Raw genomic sequence first — 14,882 nt, 5'->3', positions numbered from 1 at the left:
ATTATTTTCTAATTGCATGAACATCATCTTGCAGTAACAGAATGTGTCCTTGCATATTTTCTTAATTCCATGATGAAGTTCAGGCTTTGTTTTTGTTTGTTAGAAGAGTTAGTGAGCTTGAATGTGTAATGGAAGGTGTGAGCAAGAGAAAGACTGGGATTTTTATTACGAATAAATAATTGATGGTGGGAGATTTTACAAAGCTTTCGGCTTCCTCCAATCCTGGTTGAACAAAAAAGTTTGAGAGTATCCAATATCTATCTCTTTTGTACAAGTTAAACATACTAGACTTTTGTTTTAATTCTGATTTATTTTGTTTAAGACAAAAAAAAAAAAAAGATTTACAAACTTGATGAAATTAGAAAATCCATTACTGTGGCACCAAAGAAAACAGGTAAAATCCATGAGTTCTTATCGTCTATAAAATTATCCAAAGAAATCCCAATTTACATCAGTTCAATAATTTATATAATGAAAAGAAAAAAAAACAGAATTTAGTTTTTTTTTAAATTCTCTCTGAGAATTAAGTACATTTCTCTATGCAGTCTGGTTTGAATGAGTTTTCTCAATTGTCTGTCATTTGTTTGACTATTTTTTACAAGTTTAATATGAATAAAATTTGAAACAGTTTTTATTTATTAATTAATTCAATTCAATTCAATTTTATTTATATAGCCCAAAATCACAAAGGAAATTCACCTCATTGGTCTTCATATATATCTTCATATATATATATATATATATATATATATATATATATATATATATTTTTTTTTTTTTAAATGATTTCAGTTTTATCCACGTAAATAAAAAGTCGTCAAAAAAGTAACTTTTTTTTTAACCACACATTGTTTGGTTTTTAAAATGATCAAATAACAGTGAGTGATAAAAAGATTGTTTTATAAAGAAAGACATATATACTTTTAAAACTAACTTCTGTTATTTTGTGATAAGAGACATTCCTTTTTAACTTTTTTACATGGTGCTTAATCTTGTTCTCTAAAAGAAAGTAATCTCACTTAACAGGCGTAATTGCAGAGTCATAGATCAAGACATTGCTCAAAACCTGAAGTGTTCACAAAAAAAGCTGGTGTAAAGGAACAACAGAAGGTTTGTGGCAGATCATATAGAGAACAGCAAACATGAAAATGTGTTTCCTCCTCTGTCTGGGTCCACTTGGTTCCTCACAGCTGGACTTCAAACTACTTTTATGGTCAAACCCTCAGACAGCATAGCTGTGCCTTAAAAAAGGGACAGTTTAATCACATGAGGGATCAAGACTCACTGGTCTGGAAACATAAACCTCACAGAGGACATGAAGTTAGTCTGTCTTAAATTAACAACATTATACAGCTAATGTCCCCATTAATCTTCATAAAAACCTAAAAGTCTGTGATTAACATAGAATTTTATTGGAAAAGACCTATATTGAAAGTTAAACCAATTATACTCCCCTAAATGATGTTATAGTAATGTTCTACAAACTACAGACTTACATACATAACCACATGTGGTGGATGAATACATTGCTCAAATAAAGACAGTCTCTACCTGTTGGAATATGTTCAGCAGGCTTTATTACTGTAGTTTTGTAACTGAGATATTTAGCTATGAAGTTAATTCATTAAGATTATAATTTTTAAAATGAGAATAGGTCAGTGCAGAAAGCAAGAGGTTTTCTACTGGTTTCATGTCCTTAATCTTCATTTTTTTTTCCTGAGTCTGCATCTATGAGGCATTATCTGTAAGTTCTGAACATAAATGGAATCTGAGATGGCTCTATCTAAGAGTATGACTTAATCGGAATTACTTCTCTACTCCTCTGTCTCCTCCGATTCTAGAGACATTTGACGCTGTATCTGTGTCTGAATGTTTATTTTTTAAGGAGGAATTGTTGGGACTTTGGTCTGGCAATACTTCTGCCGGTAGGATGATCCGCTTTGTGCTTGTGGTGCAGAGGAGAAACACATGGGTGTGTCGGAAGTTCAGAAGTTTATAATTAAATGCAAGTATTTTATTAATTAGTGTAACACTTAAATTCATTTTTGGTTTTGTATGACTTGTTGAAGTTATAAAATTGATGTAATTATGTATTTTCCAAAAACTGCTAACGTAGATGACTGGCGACTGTTGATGACATCATCAAGCGGTTGTAATGTCCGTATTCCCCCCGTTTGGAGGGAAAACTATAGGGATAGGGAGAAGCCGATAGGAAGGAAACCGGATTTAGCCAAGTTAGAATTGTATGCAAATTTGTACATAAAACAACTCAAACTTAGAATGCAGCTCAAACCAAAGTGTTTTTTTTTAGAATGTGATTGTAAACTTGTGAACAGGAATGTTTTTTGTTACAACACATGCACTTTTTAATTTTATATGTCTGTATTTAGAATGCATGTGGATGTAAACATAGTCATTGTCAAATTCCAAAAAGGTGACATAACAAGAAAATTAGATGAACAACTCAGTGACTATTGAAAAACAAAGTTTGATATTCATTCTGTGACATAAAAAAAAAAACATTGCATCATGCAGCTTTATTACTCAGAAACTCCTGGAAAATGTAACAGACTGCAGCTGTCTTTTGTGTTGAAGGCAAACAGTCTTAATGGACGTTCTCCTGACATCAGTCTCCCCTTAACAGCCTTGTATGAGGTTTAAAAGTCAAAGGAGTGGCTTAAGAATTCCATGATGGCTATAGAAAATACAATAGAAACGTCAATATCCACATCAGCTTGTTATTGTTGTAATGAATTCTGTGTAAGTTTACCATCTCATTTCATTGTGTTATTATAGCTTTCAATGACATTTCAAATCAACATCTACTGGGAGAAAATGATGCATTTTGTCCTTGGAGATGGAAGACCAAATGGATCATCACTTTTTGCAAATTCCAGAAATAAAGAGGAAAAAAGGGAATGGAAGAGGTGACTCAAAGATGCGAGTACAAGAAATGTGTGAGGCATGTTTAGGGTTATAAATATTAAAAACTGGAAAAGGGACTACCAAAAGATCTGAGATATTTGAACTGGAATCAGCATAAAAAATAAAAATAGGATTGTTTTACAATATCAATTTTCCCTGTGTGATTGCTTTTTGAATTGAACTGGCTGAATATATGAAAGGCACAGATCCAGAACAGTTTCCAGTAGATTTTTTTTACGTCACACAGAACTGGTTAAAACAAAAGCCGCACTATGATGGGATGCAAAACTAGCATCTTATCGGTAGAACAGAATACTTGTCAGAAAACTGCAGCTTTAAAAGCCTCCTGAATACCAGCAATGCAAATTTCTCCTCGCCATGTGACATTTCTAAATCTGAATAATATCTCCCAACCACTGCATACTAAATTAACTTGTTTTGGCCTACAGAGGACATTAGGGACTCTTCAAAGATAAAAAATGTAGGAGCGGAGCTATGAGAAATGTAGGTTTAGTGGATGATGGATGAAAAAAAAAAGACTGGACAAACCCTTTTTTTTTTCCTTTGCTACTCAAGAAGTTAACTAGAATGGAGTTTTATTAGGGACACCAAGATCAGAAAAGGGAATGGGAGGAAGCACCCCCCCTCTCTCACACACACAAAAAGCCAAAAATCTGCTATTAACTACAGAAAAAAACAAAAAACAAAATTGAAAATCCCAAAACAAGCTAAATGAATACATCAATAAAAGAATACAATAAAAGACATAAAAAGTAAAAAGAAATGTAAGGATAGATGGACTAACAGACAGATAGACATAAAAAAATGGCCTAACACTAGCCCAGGAGAATGATCCTAAACCAAACCAGCCTTTCCCTGTGTCCAATTATCACTAATTAGTCACTACCCCCTCAAGCCCTAACCAGAACCCCCGTGACCATCTGACAGCCGCAAAATATATAGTTACTTAAGCTTACCTGTGATGGGGGAGGCTGGAGCCCTGTCCCTTGGGGGGATTGTATGGAGCGTGCACTAGATCCTTCCCTCTAATGGAGGGTAGGGTCTGAATGACTTCCTTCAAACACTCAGCACATTCTGGCTTGCTCCCTCATGTTCTACCTGCAAACCATAGTGGGACTGGCTGAATCTGGGTCTGAAGGCTGCCATAAAAGAAAACAAGTAAATAGGCCAATGCTATTCACACTTATTTATTACGTGCAACCAAGCACAATAACTAATTGAAATTCATGCTAAAATACACATTGCTGCATTTCCTGCAGATATTTTAACCATTGACTGTATAAGAGAACTGGACTTAGCAAGTGTGACATCACTCATAGAAAATGCTTTCCTTCTGAAGCCAATTCAGTCGCCATTTCTCCGTGATTCGGATACCACCATTTGGAGCCAGACAACGACAGTAAGTGGTCACCACCTCAAATGTTCGAAACGTTTGATTGACAGATTCTCCTGAACCTCCTTTCAGTGGAAGGGGTGTGGCTTTCTAACAACCTCACTCTTGATTAGCGAGTGGTTTCCATAGAAATTATGACTCAAACCAACTCGGACGAATCACTGCTTACTAACGTCATCTGGCTCCAAAAGGCAAAGTCTTTACCGCAGAAAAATGGTGACTGAATCGACTTCATTTTGTTGGAACCGGAGGTAAGGCATGAATTCCCCTCCCTACTCACTATATAGTGCGTTCACCATTTTTTTTACTGCTGTCCGAATCTACTAACTCCAAAATCAAGTGCACTAGAAATTTCCCAGAAGTCTTTGCAAAAAACTAGCGTGCATCGCCACTTACTAGATTAGCTAATATAGACCACAATGCATTATGGTCAAACATTTTTTAAAAAAAGAATGTGTTTAAAAGTATTTTTTTTAATAAACGATCCACATTTTCCCCACTAGAACACAATGTAGTCATAAATAAATGCTCGTTTTGATGCCATATCCGGCATTTGGAAAAACGAAAGAAAAATAGTGAGCATCGTGTCTGAATAAAATCAAGGGTACCATATAGTCCCACACTATTTAGGTTTTTAGTAGTTAGGGGTTGGGGAGGGATTCCAGACACAACCTATGAGTGACGCCACAGGCGCTTTGTCCATTTCTACTTATGTCAATGGTGAAGTCACACCAGCTCTGTCCAGTTCTATATACAGTCAAACCTAATCTAATTAGTGCAAATAGTCACTTTTAATATAAATAAATGCAATAGAATAAAGTAGAAAATTCTGAGAGTCTGAAAGTCAAAAATAAAACCAAAAAACTTTAAAAATTACGAGTTTTTTTTAAAGAACAAATTAACTTTTTGTTCTATTCTCGTAAATTGTTTATTTTTTTATTTTATTTTTATTTTTTTAGGTGGAGTTTCACAACTGTACGACTTTTTTCTTGTACGTGTAAAACACATTTTTGTCAAAAAATTTAGACTTTATTCTGATGTATTAGTTCATATTTCTTCTTTACTTCGTCGTAGTTAACCTGAATCCATATGAGACGTTCATGAAATGGTTAACGGGTGTGGGGGTCGGTCCGCATGACATCACTGCTGGACGCCGCTACGAGGAGGAGGAGACCCGTCCCATATCAATGGAATAACCCACTCACCTAAAAGCAGAACCGCTCGACCCGTTATCTACACGCAAAACAAAGTTTCTGCTACTTCTGCTGAGGGAGGACAGACCCGAACCATCAAAACCTTCAACAACAACATCGCCAGGAGGACAGAACCTCCACTCTCTCTCTGCGGTGTTCCTGGTTTCGCCTTCATACCATGGTGAGCTCCAGTCTGTCATCTTTGGGACACTCGGAGCAGCAGTGTTGTTGAGAGTTAGCTTAAAGCGACGGGAAACTTTTGTGCTTCTGGAAAGAGGAGCAACAGCTGGAGGAGGTGAGGAACTGCGGGGTCAGGGAGGGGGAACGAACCGCTATCAGCCTACTCGCTCCGTGGACGGACTCTGAACTCATAGTTCCCCACTCCTTTTGTTTTAATACTTTAAAAAACGCGTCTAAAAAGGGGTCAAGTTAATGTAAACAAAGCTTTAGAGATGAAGCTAATAAGCTAACATTGGAATCAATGGGCTGTGCCCTCTATCGACGGAACGCAGGTACTGCACCACTGTAAATGTGGCAGTTCTCACCTTTGGTTTCACCTTTATTTATCTGGATGGAAACTATAAAATAACTAAACAATAACATTAATTTTGTTTTATATTTGATGGAAAAAAATCAAAATAACTAAGGATTTTGTGCAATTACGTTGCAATGTTCCATTGATCCAGATGCAGCACACCTGGAAGAACAGCATCCTGTCAGGGTGAAGGTGACAAGACACCTAGTGTCTGAGTTTATATATATATATATATATATATATATATATATATATATATATATATACTGTATTTTAGGGTTGGCATGATTAGTCAACTAATCAATGACTGATTTAATAGTCAATTAGTCGTTATTTTATAATTATATGGAGTCAGAGTGTAGTAAAGTTGAACAAAGTTGTGATTGTTCAGCACCAAAAAATGCACTTTTTGTTATATTTGAGTCAGTCAGACAAAAACTTCCTCTTTTGTGAAACATATTTCCTTGTTTCACATGCCAATTTCATTTAATTTAATCTTGTTTTAAAGCTAAAAAAACTAAAGAAGGATAGAGGCTGCACGATTCATTTAAAGTTTAATAAACTATCATCTCAATTGTTTTTATTTTTAGTTAGTTTAAAGCTAATGAGGGTTAAGATGTGTGTTTTACATCCACTTTGTGGATGACGACAAATCAGAAGAAATAATCAGTCATTAGTCGACTATTGAAATAATTGTTTGAGCAGCTCTACTATATATTTTTATAAACAATTTTTATAAACACAAATAGTTGCAGACTCTGGGGTTGTAATTTCACATTAAACATTGCACCAAAGCTCTAATGTTTTAATTGTGTTCGAGTTTTATGAAAGAGATTTAAAACTGACAGCTTTTATTTAAGAGTTAGTTTATGTTCAAGGAAAATACACAAAAAAGTAAAAATTCGATATTGTTTTTCTGTTTAGCTTCTACATAATCTAGCCTTTTTAGACCCACTCCAATAAAAAATGTGCTTTTAAAAATTTATTTTGGCTAAAAACGGCATAATCCTAATTAAAAGACCATTGGGAATAGTTTGAAAATAGGTTAAAAATGAATTTCAGATATGATGATGAAAACCTTTGTCAGCAAAACTGTAGGATTTTTTGACTTGTAAAAATTCATCAGTTTATGTCTATTCCTTTTTGGAGAACAGTCTCTGCTGGAAGCTAAGCCAACTATTTTTAGGCAAAGACAGGGTCAAACAACTATTCAGAAGCTCTATTACCCAGCCAGGATTTAAACCAGAAACTGCTGGCTTCAACTCTGCTCACAGTTTCAAAAAACAGAAACGATCATTTTAAAGATACTGCTCTGATGTTCAGGTTTACTGCCCAGCACAAAGTTGAATGCACACAGCTGTTAAAGCTGTTCAAATCCTTCCAGCGTTCTGCATGATGAGGACTTGAGGCAGACAGTGGTGCCACAAGCACATTCAAAGAGCTCAAATGAATGGGAGGAACTTAATTGTGTGTGTGAGGAGTAAAGCAAACGCTCTAATCAACTCTTTTTCACTCTGAAGTTCAGACGTGTTTTTTGTTTATAACCAGAAATCAACTCTGTATGAAAAGGTAGAAATATTGTAGATTTTCAACTATAAAACTATAACTATAACTATAAAAAAAGCAAAGAATTTTTTTTTTTTCTAAAAACTGCCATTAAAGTAGCACAAAGATGTTCGTATGACTTGTGTTGTAACAAGGGTCTTCTTAGCATCACAAATATGACCAGTAATGTTTGTATTTCCTTCTGACAAGACTTAAATTGATTCTATTTTAGTGTATTATTGGATTCATTCCAGTAAAATAACAAACATTAAACTTTCAGTAGTTTTAAAAAAGTCAAACTATTATGCTTCTTCTCAGACATAAATCTACTTTGAAGTTTATGAAGTCCTTTGTCTCAGTTAGACTGACTAATGTATAATTTTATTAGACTATGATGTGAAATAGCTCGACTGAAGTGAGTCCAGTTATTGCAAGGGGAGCCCAATAAATTGTCATCAATGCTGCTGTTTGGACTTGAAGGTCTCACCATGGGGTTAGGAATATCTTTATTTTAAGGGTTGAATGATTTTATATAGTTTGGGGAACTTAGCTGTGAAGGTTCCCATATGCCACTAAAGCATCTGCGCCCAGAAGGTCAGTCATTATTTTTTTAATTCGATGGATTAAAGAGAAATAGCGACGAACCATTCGTTCTCTGTCATTGAGATTTCTCTGCAAACGGGATTGATGATGCTATGAACACCATGTTACTGTAAGTCTTAATGATCTGTGATGTCTTAAAATAGTTCTTTGTTCTGTGTGCTTAATAAGAAGTGTAATAGTCCTTAGCATTGTGACAAAGTGAAATACAGGGGTTTTTATGAGTCATAAACCGACAGCCATCCTTCCGTTTCCTATTTCCACATCTTAGTGTTAAGGAGGTCAAGCGCACATCAGAAAAAGGCTTCAAGTATATCCATCTTTTAATTGGCTTTTAATTGCACCATTAGAAGCTACGAAAGAGAAATTAATCTGAAAATCTAAATAAAGACCTTTGTACACTGACAAAGTGATTATATTATTTAAGTTGACTGCAGCAAGTTTGGTCAGTCTGCTTTTCTTTCTTGAAACTGAAGTGAATTTTAAAACTAAAAGGAAGGAAATAGCATCCATGCTGGCAAGGGAGGGAGGAGAGCAGTTGAGTCATTCAGTAAAAAACCCTTTGAAGGCTTCCTGGTGTCTGGATGGAGCAGCCTGAGTCAGACTGTGGTCTGCTGTGTTGGCAAATTTCTCTTCATGCTATTTTGGGGAAGAAATTCTGCTCGTCAGGAGAAAACCCCCACAGTTGTATGTCATTGTTTATTGAATATTTATCTCTGCTTTTGAATCTCTTCAGTAACACACTGTCTATCTCTATTAGATTTTTAGGGTCTTGATTTTTTCTACATACTTTTAACAACCAGTAGAGGAAGCATGGAGCTGCGCTGAACCCAAACTACTTCCCACATCCTCTGCTCAAGCCAGAGTTGGAGGCACATGGAAAACATTTTGGTTAAACTCCTGAGGTGGAGCTGCAGAGCTGAGATGATTCATAGTGTGGGTTATAACAATTGATTTGCCACCAGCTCTACCCTTTTTATTATGTTTGACTCCAACATAAATTCATTAAAAAATGCTGAATTTGTGTTTGGAAGCTAGCATTCAGCTCGTCACTTGTTGACATTTCTGAAAGCTCTGAAGCAGCCCCAGTGCGCATGCGGTGGATGGAACACACTTGTGTGGTAAAAGACCAATAAATGCAAATGAGGAACAGACAGACGTGGTGCTGTCTGTAGATTTCTGCTACATCTTGAAGAAAACTTTTCCTACTTGCCCTTTTGTGTTTTTCTCCTGTTGTGTATCCTCTGAAACATTATCCAATTTGCACTTAACTACAGTACGTTAAATGCATCTTTCAGGTGCCGTGTTGCTTCTGTTATCTACCTACTAAAGTTACAGTATGTCATAGTTTTGAATGTGTTCTTTTTTAACTTTGTTATCACGATAAGAATCCAAGTTTGGAATATTTTTTACGGGGTCAAATAAGTATCAACTTAAAGTGAGAAAAGAAAAACAAGACTGTAAATTAAAAAAAAAAAAAAAAAAAAGGTAAATCTCTGAAAACAGTTTTAAGCCAGAAAGTACTCATTGTAAGCTTAGAGTAAATAATACAAATTTGAAAAAAATGCATTTTTTAACTTGAAACTTGAATTAAAAAAAAAGTTAATCCGACAGTAGACCCTGTTTTGGAATGGGAATTATGTCACTAATAACCTCTATCACTCCATGTCAATCACGTCCCAGTAGCCAATGGCCCAATCTGAATTCTTCCGTCTCCCTTCCCCTTTATTTGAAGGTGGAGTTTAAGTCCAAGTGTGTCAGGGAAATGTATTTTTTAAATCCAACTGTCAAAGTAATTTCTGCAGAGACAGATACTTTTAGAATCAAAGAAGCAGACACCAAGCCAGAGTAAGATTTCTCATTCAAAAGGAAAGTGTTTTCCCAATCACTGATTGCCAGCTCTACGGAAAAGTAGGTGTGCGTGTTATCCTGGGGGCAGTGCTGGCATCACAAACTCTCCCTGGAAGGGGCTGTTTCCCACTTTGTGATGTCACAATGTGTGAACCTTCTCGTTTTTGTGGATTGGGAGGGGCTGGTGCTCAAATACCACTTTTGGGCTGTAGTGAGGCTCAAAAAGTTGATTTTGTGTGGTATAGGCCCTTTAAAGTCCCACTCCAACTATATTGTTTTTCTCTTGTGAATTTGCTCCCAGTGGTCTTCTAATAATGAGGATACAATGTTTTTTTGCAATGTGCCGTTTATTTCACCGACCTTTTTTCTTCAAATTTGCCTCTGGGTTGTGGGCAGGACTGTTGGCGTGGAAGTAATTCTTCCTTGAAATCCCAGCATTGCTTTGTTTATACTCTCTCCTGTTAGCTTACACACCCTCACAACCCCGAGATAAAATTTAGCATAGCAAAAAAAAAAAAAAAAAAAAAAACGGCAAGCAGCCATACAGTTTAGAGCCAGATGCCAGCTCAGATCAGAAACATGTTCTCCATTACGAGAAAAATGTTACAAGAACGTGTTGAATACACAGAAAAACACAGTTTTCATTGGAGTGGGTCTTTCTTTAAGCTGATCCTGATTTGATCCATTGTTTTTTTTTTATTTCTTCAGCTCAAAGACAAGAATTTGAAAACCAAGGTTTCTGTGCTTTTGCTCTGAATTTATATTCAGCAAAGAATTGACTTTCTATCACTGGAAAAAAAAGTCCCTATCTTTGGTATTATCCAACATCTTCTGAGTTTTGTTTCTGCAAATACAGGCTCATGGTGACCTCTACCAATCTAGTAGATAAATATCTTATTAATATTGCATGCGTGAGAAGCTGCAAGAGCGGTGAGATAGTCTTGTCTGTCTCTGCTCCCTCCTGATGTGGTGTTTTCCCTCAGGAAAGCTGAGAGAATGACTCGGCCAATTCCAGTCAGCTTTGGAAGTCCCCTTTTGTCATTGCAGCTCCTGATGAAAGAGTAAAAACATTAAGCGAGCCAGAAAAGAGTGGAGCTGTCACCTTCAGACAAACTTGCACCAAAGTTAATGCACACGTGGATTCCAGCAATCTGAAAAAGTCTAATTACACTCTCCTTAATAGGCATCCACATATATCGTTGCACTATCTTGCCCCTGCCATTATAATGTTCATTCTCCTTACAAGCGCCTTTTTTCCCCTCCCTGCAGTGCTGCCTCTGAAGGAGACAACCAGCTATTTAAATCCACCCTGAAAGACCATGCTCCACCTCCTGCTGCCTGCAGTGCTGGCCGTTCAAGCAATGGGTGAGTTTGGCCTCTGCCTGTGGCCTGCTATTAGATCCAAGTCATCGCGGTGGGAATGCCACTGCCTGTTAGACAATACAGCCTGCTGGGTATTTTAATCTCCACCCTTTAAGGCTTAATTGGGCAAAGCAGCAGTTCAAATGAGCGCACTCCTAAATAACACCCAAGTAGTTCCAAAGTCATAAAGCTTCCTGTTGAAACTTTTATCACATATCTAGATGTCTACAAAAAGAATGTTTTTTTTTTTTTTAAACGTTTTTGCTTCTGTGGCATATTTTTATTTATCTTTGAGGTTGCAAAATATAGTCTTTGACCTTTTTATTTAAAGACATGTAGAACATTTTAGGGCATAGGTGATGCTGGGAAAGATGCAAGACTTGCAGTTTTCATCATGCTGTGACTTTGGGAGTGAAGTGAAGGAGTCATCTTTTAATATCTGTAACTTGATGCTGCAACAGAGAATTTATAGCTAAGACTATTTTCTCTAGTGGAATTGGTGCTTTCAGAAAAATCGGTTACCTCTGAATGGATGTCATCACTGGAAATAACAAAAAAAGATAAAACGCTTTAGTATATTTGAACTGCCATCAGCAAAGGGTGGTCAACCTCTGATCAGGAGATAACAGGTTCGATTCCTCCCTTGCCGCCCGTGTGTCAAAGTGTCTTTGGGCAAGACTCTGAACCCCACCTTGCCTCTGGTGGTTATAGGTTGACACCAGTGTTCAGCAGTGGTGCCACCATCAGAGTTATAATGCATGAATGGGACTATGACTGTTAAGTGGCTTGGGCCTTCTAAGAAGGTAGAAAGGTGCTATATACGTATATGGAATTATAATCTCTTCTTCACCTAGATCAAGGGTGCCCAAACTGTTTTGCTCAGTGGGCCAAAATCTAAGGGGATTCTGGTCCATTGGCCACATATAATAAAAAAAAATTAATAAAATAAAAGGGAAAAAAAAGTTGCATTTATTTATTTTGATTCTGTATTCATTAAGGTAACACATTAGTAAGAATAGAGCAAGCTGATACAAATTCTCTTCCAATGAAAACGGCAAACTGGGATCCTAATGAGAGACGTGGAGCTGGTCTTTTGACTTTATCCGTTTGCCACTGCTGTTGCTGCTCCATCTTGGCTAGCTGAAAAAGGCAGCTAAAAGAACTGGAAGTGACGTGAAGGCTCTTGGGAATTTCTAACACACACGCACACACACACAAAAAGCCCAGAGCTGACTTACTTGGGGGCTGTTTCACCCATAACTGCTGGCAAAGAACGTGCTAACGGTGCCACTCGGAGGCCGGAAGTATATTAGAACCGTAGAGTTTTGGAATACGATAATCAATGAGAAACAGGTAAGGGGTTTTAACTAAACACTCCACAGCTTCCACGACTTGGTGGACCAAAAGATAACCTTTGACGGGCCAGATTTTGCCCGTGGGCCACACTTTGGGCACCCATAACCTAGATCATAGGTCTCAAACTCCAGGCCTTTAGGGCCGGTGTCCTACCTATTTTCCAACGGAACTGCTATTGAAGCTCCTTCCCGGCTAAACACACCTGATCCAGGTAATCAGCAGTGGATGAATTAGGATTTCTTAAAAATCAGCAGGATGGTAGCCCTCGAGGCCTATAGTTTGTGACCCCTCCCTTAGATGGGTGACACATAATTTTCATCAAGCGAGTTCTTACTCACAGCTAATGTTCATATGACAGCATCACTGTTCAGAGTATGTTATATTAGATTGAACTTTATTGTCATTGCGCATGTACAAGGGACAAGGCAACAAACTGGAGAAGTGCAATAAGCATCAAGTGTGAAGTATGAATCCTAAGTGCACCTATAGAAAGCCTTAGTCACAACTGCCCTAATGGATATGTGCTATATGCGAGTGAAAAATGTGCAAACCTATACAGGTTATGCAGATGACCTGCACAAAATATCAAGATTGTAGACTGCTCAGTGACAGCAACTACTAGAGTATGGCTTAAGACATATGACACATTCATCCATACTGCTTAAGTGCATGCAACTTACATAAGTCATACCAATACTTCATGATATACTTACTAGAGGCACAACAATAGTATATTACATTTTTATGACCCCACTTGAGGTGGCTGTACGAGGTTCAAGGGAACTGGAAGATACACACACTCCCCTTCAAATGCCGGCGCTATTGTCTACGACCCTCCATGGTCCTGAACCACCCATAAACCCGCAACAAATATGAATATGATATACAGGTTTGTATCAGTGGTTTACAGATATGCGTGTATAATCATAAGTTTGCAATAAATATGTACAATGGACAAATACATTTACAAAGAGTATGTAGAGATTCTGGAATTTTACTCCTCAAAATGCCATTGCATTGGGTTCTTTTCTTGGTTCTAATCTATTCTCTGGTTGAACTGGCAAAGCCTTCTATCAGTGGCACATTTCAGTCCCGATTCATTGGCCTTAAGTGTCTTCAGTGGTTCATTAGGGACCTATTCTCTCCCAACACAAATGTGCTTGTGGCCTGATCATTACTTGCAGTGTGGCATCCTCTACCTATTGCTCCCTCTCGGTGAGGGAAGATGTTCAGGAGGTGTCGGGGACTGATGGAGGTCTTTAACTCGCAGGTAATAGGCTATTGTAGCTCACACAGTGATTCACGTTCTTTGTGCTAACTGGAGCACTAAGTGAATTAGAGTCCAGTTTGTTTCTACAGTTTCTCCCTGTAGCGCAGTATGATGTTCTAAAAACTGCACGCACACTGGATCTAATTGGATTTAATTGAATTCTATTAGATGTAGCAGAAGCATCAACTATATTGCTTTTTAAAAGGACAGAGATGTTTATCTTTTAGCTGTTTTATTAATATGTTGAACCCAATGGCATGTACTTAATCCTCCTGTCTTTTTTTTACCCAAAAGCCCAACAGTAATTACTTAGATAACCATGTACAGGTCAGGCTGATTGCTAAAAACGGCTACCCAAACAGAATGTCTTGTTTACCTATGAGCCCCTGTGCTTGTTTGTCAGTGTGTAAGTTGAGCCTGTCCACCGTCTCTTTGGTCGCCTGGTCTCTCGCTGGGATTACGAGATTTGGGTTTGAAGCTATGTGAAGTGTCTGTATAGCATCACATGTTTTCCTGTGAAGTCTTCTCTGCCCACACAGTTTCTGGGGTGAAAACAGCATTTCTGGAAGGAAGACACTGAGGTGACACATGACCACATGATCAAAATGCTGCAATGCTGTGGTTTTCTACTCTGCTGTGTTCTGACTCGGTAATCATGTGACAGCTTGTGGGACATCGACCAAATATTACTGCACTGCTACACCATAATAAATAATTGGGAGTTGTTTCAGAATTCCTTCTTGAGAGAGTATTAGTTTGATAATTTACAAGTGCTAATTTAATTTATAATAAATTTAAAGACCCTAGTTCATCCAGGATGGTTTGAATGCA

General features: G+C 37.3%; 2 protein-coding genes across 4 annotated transcripts in view; one reads left to right on the top strand and one right to left on the bottom strand.

The window, feature by feature from the left end:
• The window catches only part of LOC112160852 (ubiquitin-like protein 7), an 11,121-nt gene extending 5,439 nt beyond the window's left edge, over nt 1-5,682 (bottom strand). The window contains exons 1-2 of the mRNA XM_024295700.1: nt 5,545-5,682; nt 3,903-4,044 (exon numbers count right to left, since the gene is read on the bottom strand). The gene's annotated coding sequence lies outside the window, so the exon portion shown is untranslated. The remainder of the gene's footprint in view (nt 1-3,902; nt 4,045-5,544) is intronic.
• The window catches only part of cd276 (CD276 molecule), an 89,901-nt gene continuing 80,592 nt past the window's right edge, over nt 5,574-14,882 (top strand). For 2 of the 3 annotated variants that reach the window (XM_036211144.1, XM_024295705.2), the window contains exons 1-2: nt 5,574-5,713; nt 11,333-11,428. In XM_036211144.1, coding sequence (XP_036067037.1) covers nt 11,383-11,428 — 46 coding nt within the window. In that variant the 5' untranslated portion in view covers nt 5,574-5,713; nt 11,333-11,382. Of the gene's footprint in view, nt 5,828-11,332; nt 11,429-14,882 lie in introns of all 3 variants that reach the window. The other variant, XM_024295706.2, reaches the window with a different exon arrangement.

This window comes from Oryzias melastigma, linkage group LG3 (genome assembly GCF_002922805.2).
Source record: "Oryzias melastigma strain HK-1 linkage group LG3, ASM292280v2, whole genome shotgun sequence".
Lineage (NCBI taxonomy): Eukaryota > Metazoa > Chordata > Actinopteri > Beloniformes > Adrianichthyidae > Oryzias > Oryzias melastigma.
The sequence above is the reverse complement of the archived record's forward strand: the minus strand, read 5'-3'. Positions and strand labels throughout refer to the sequence as shown.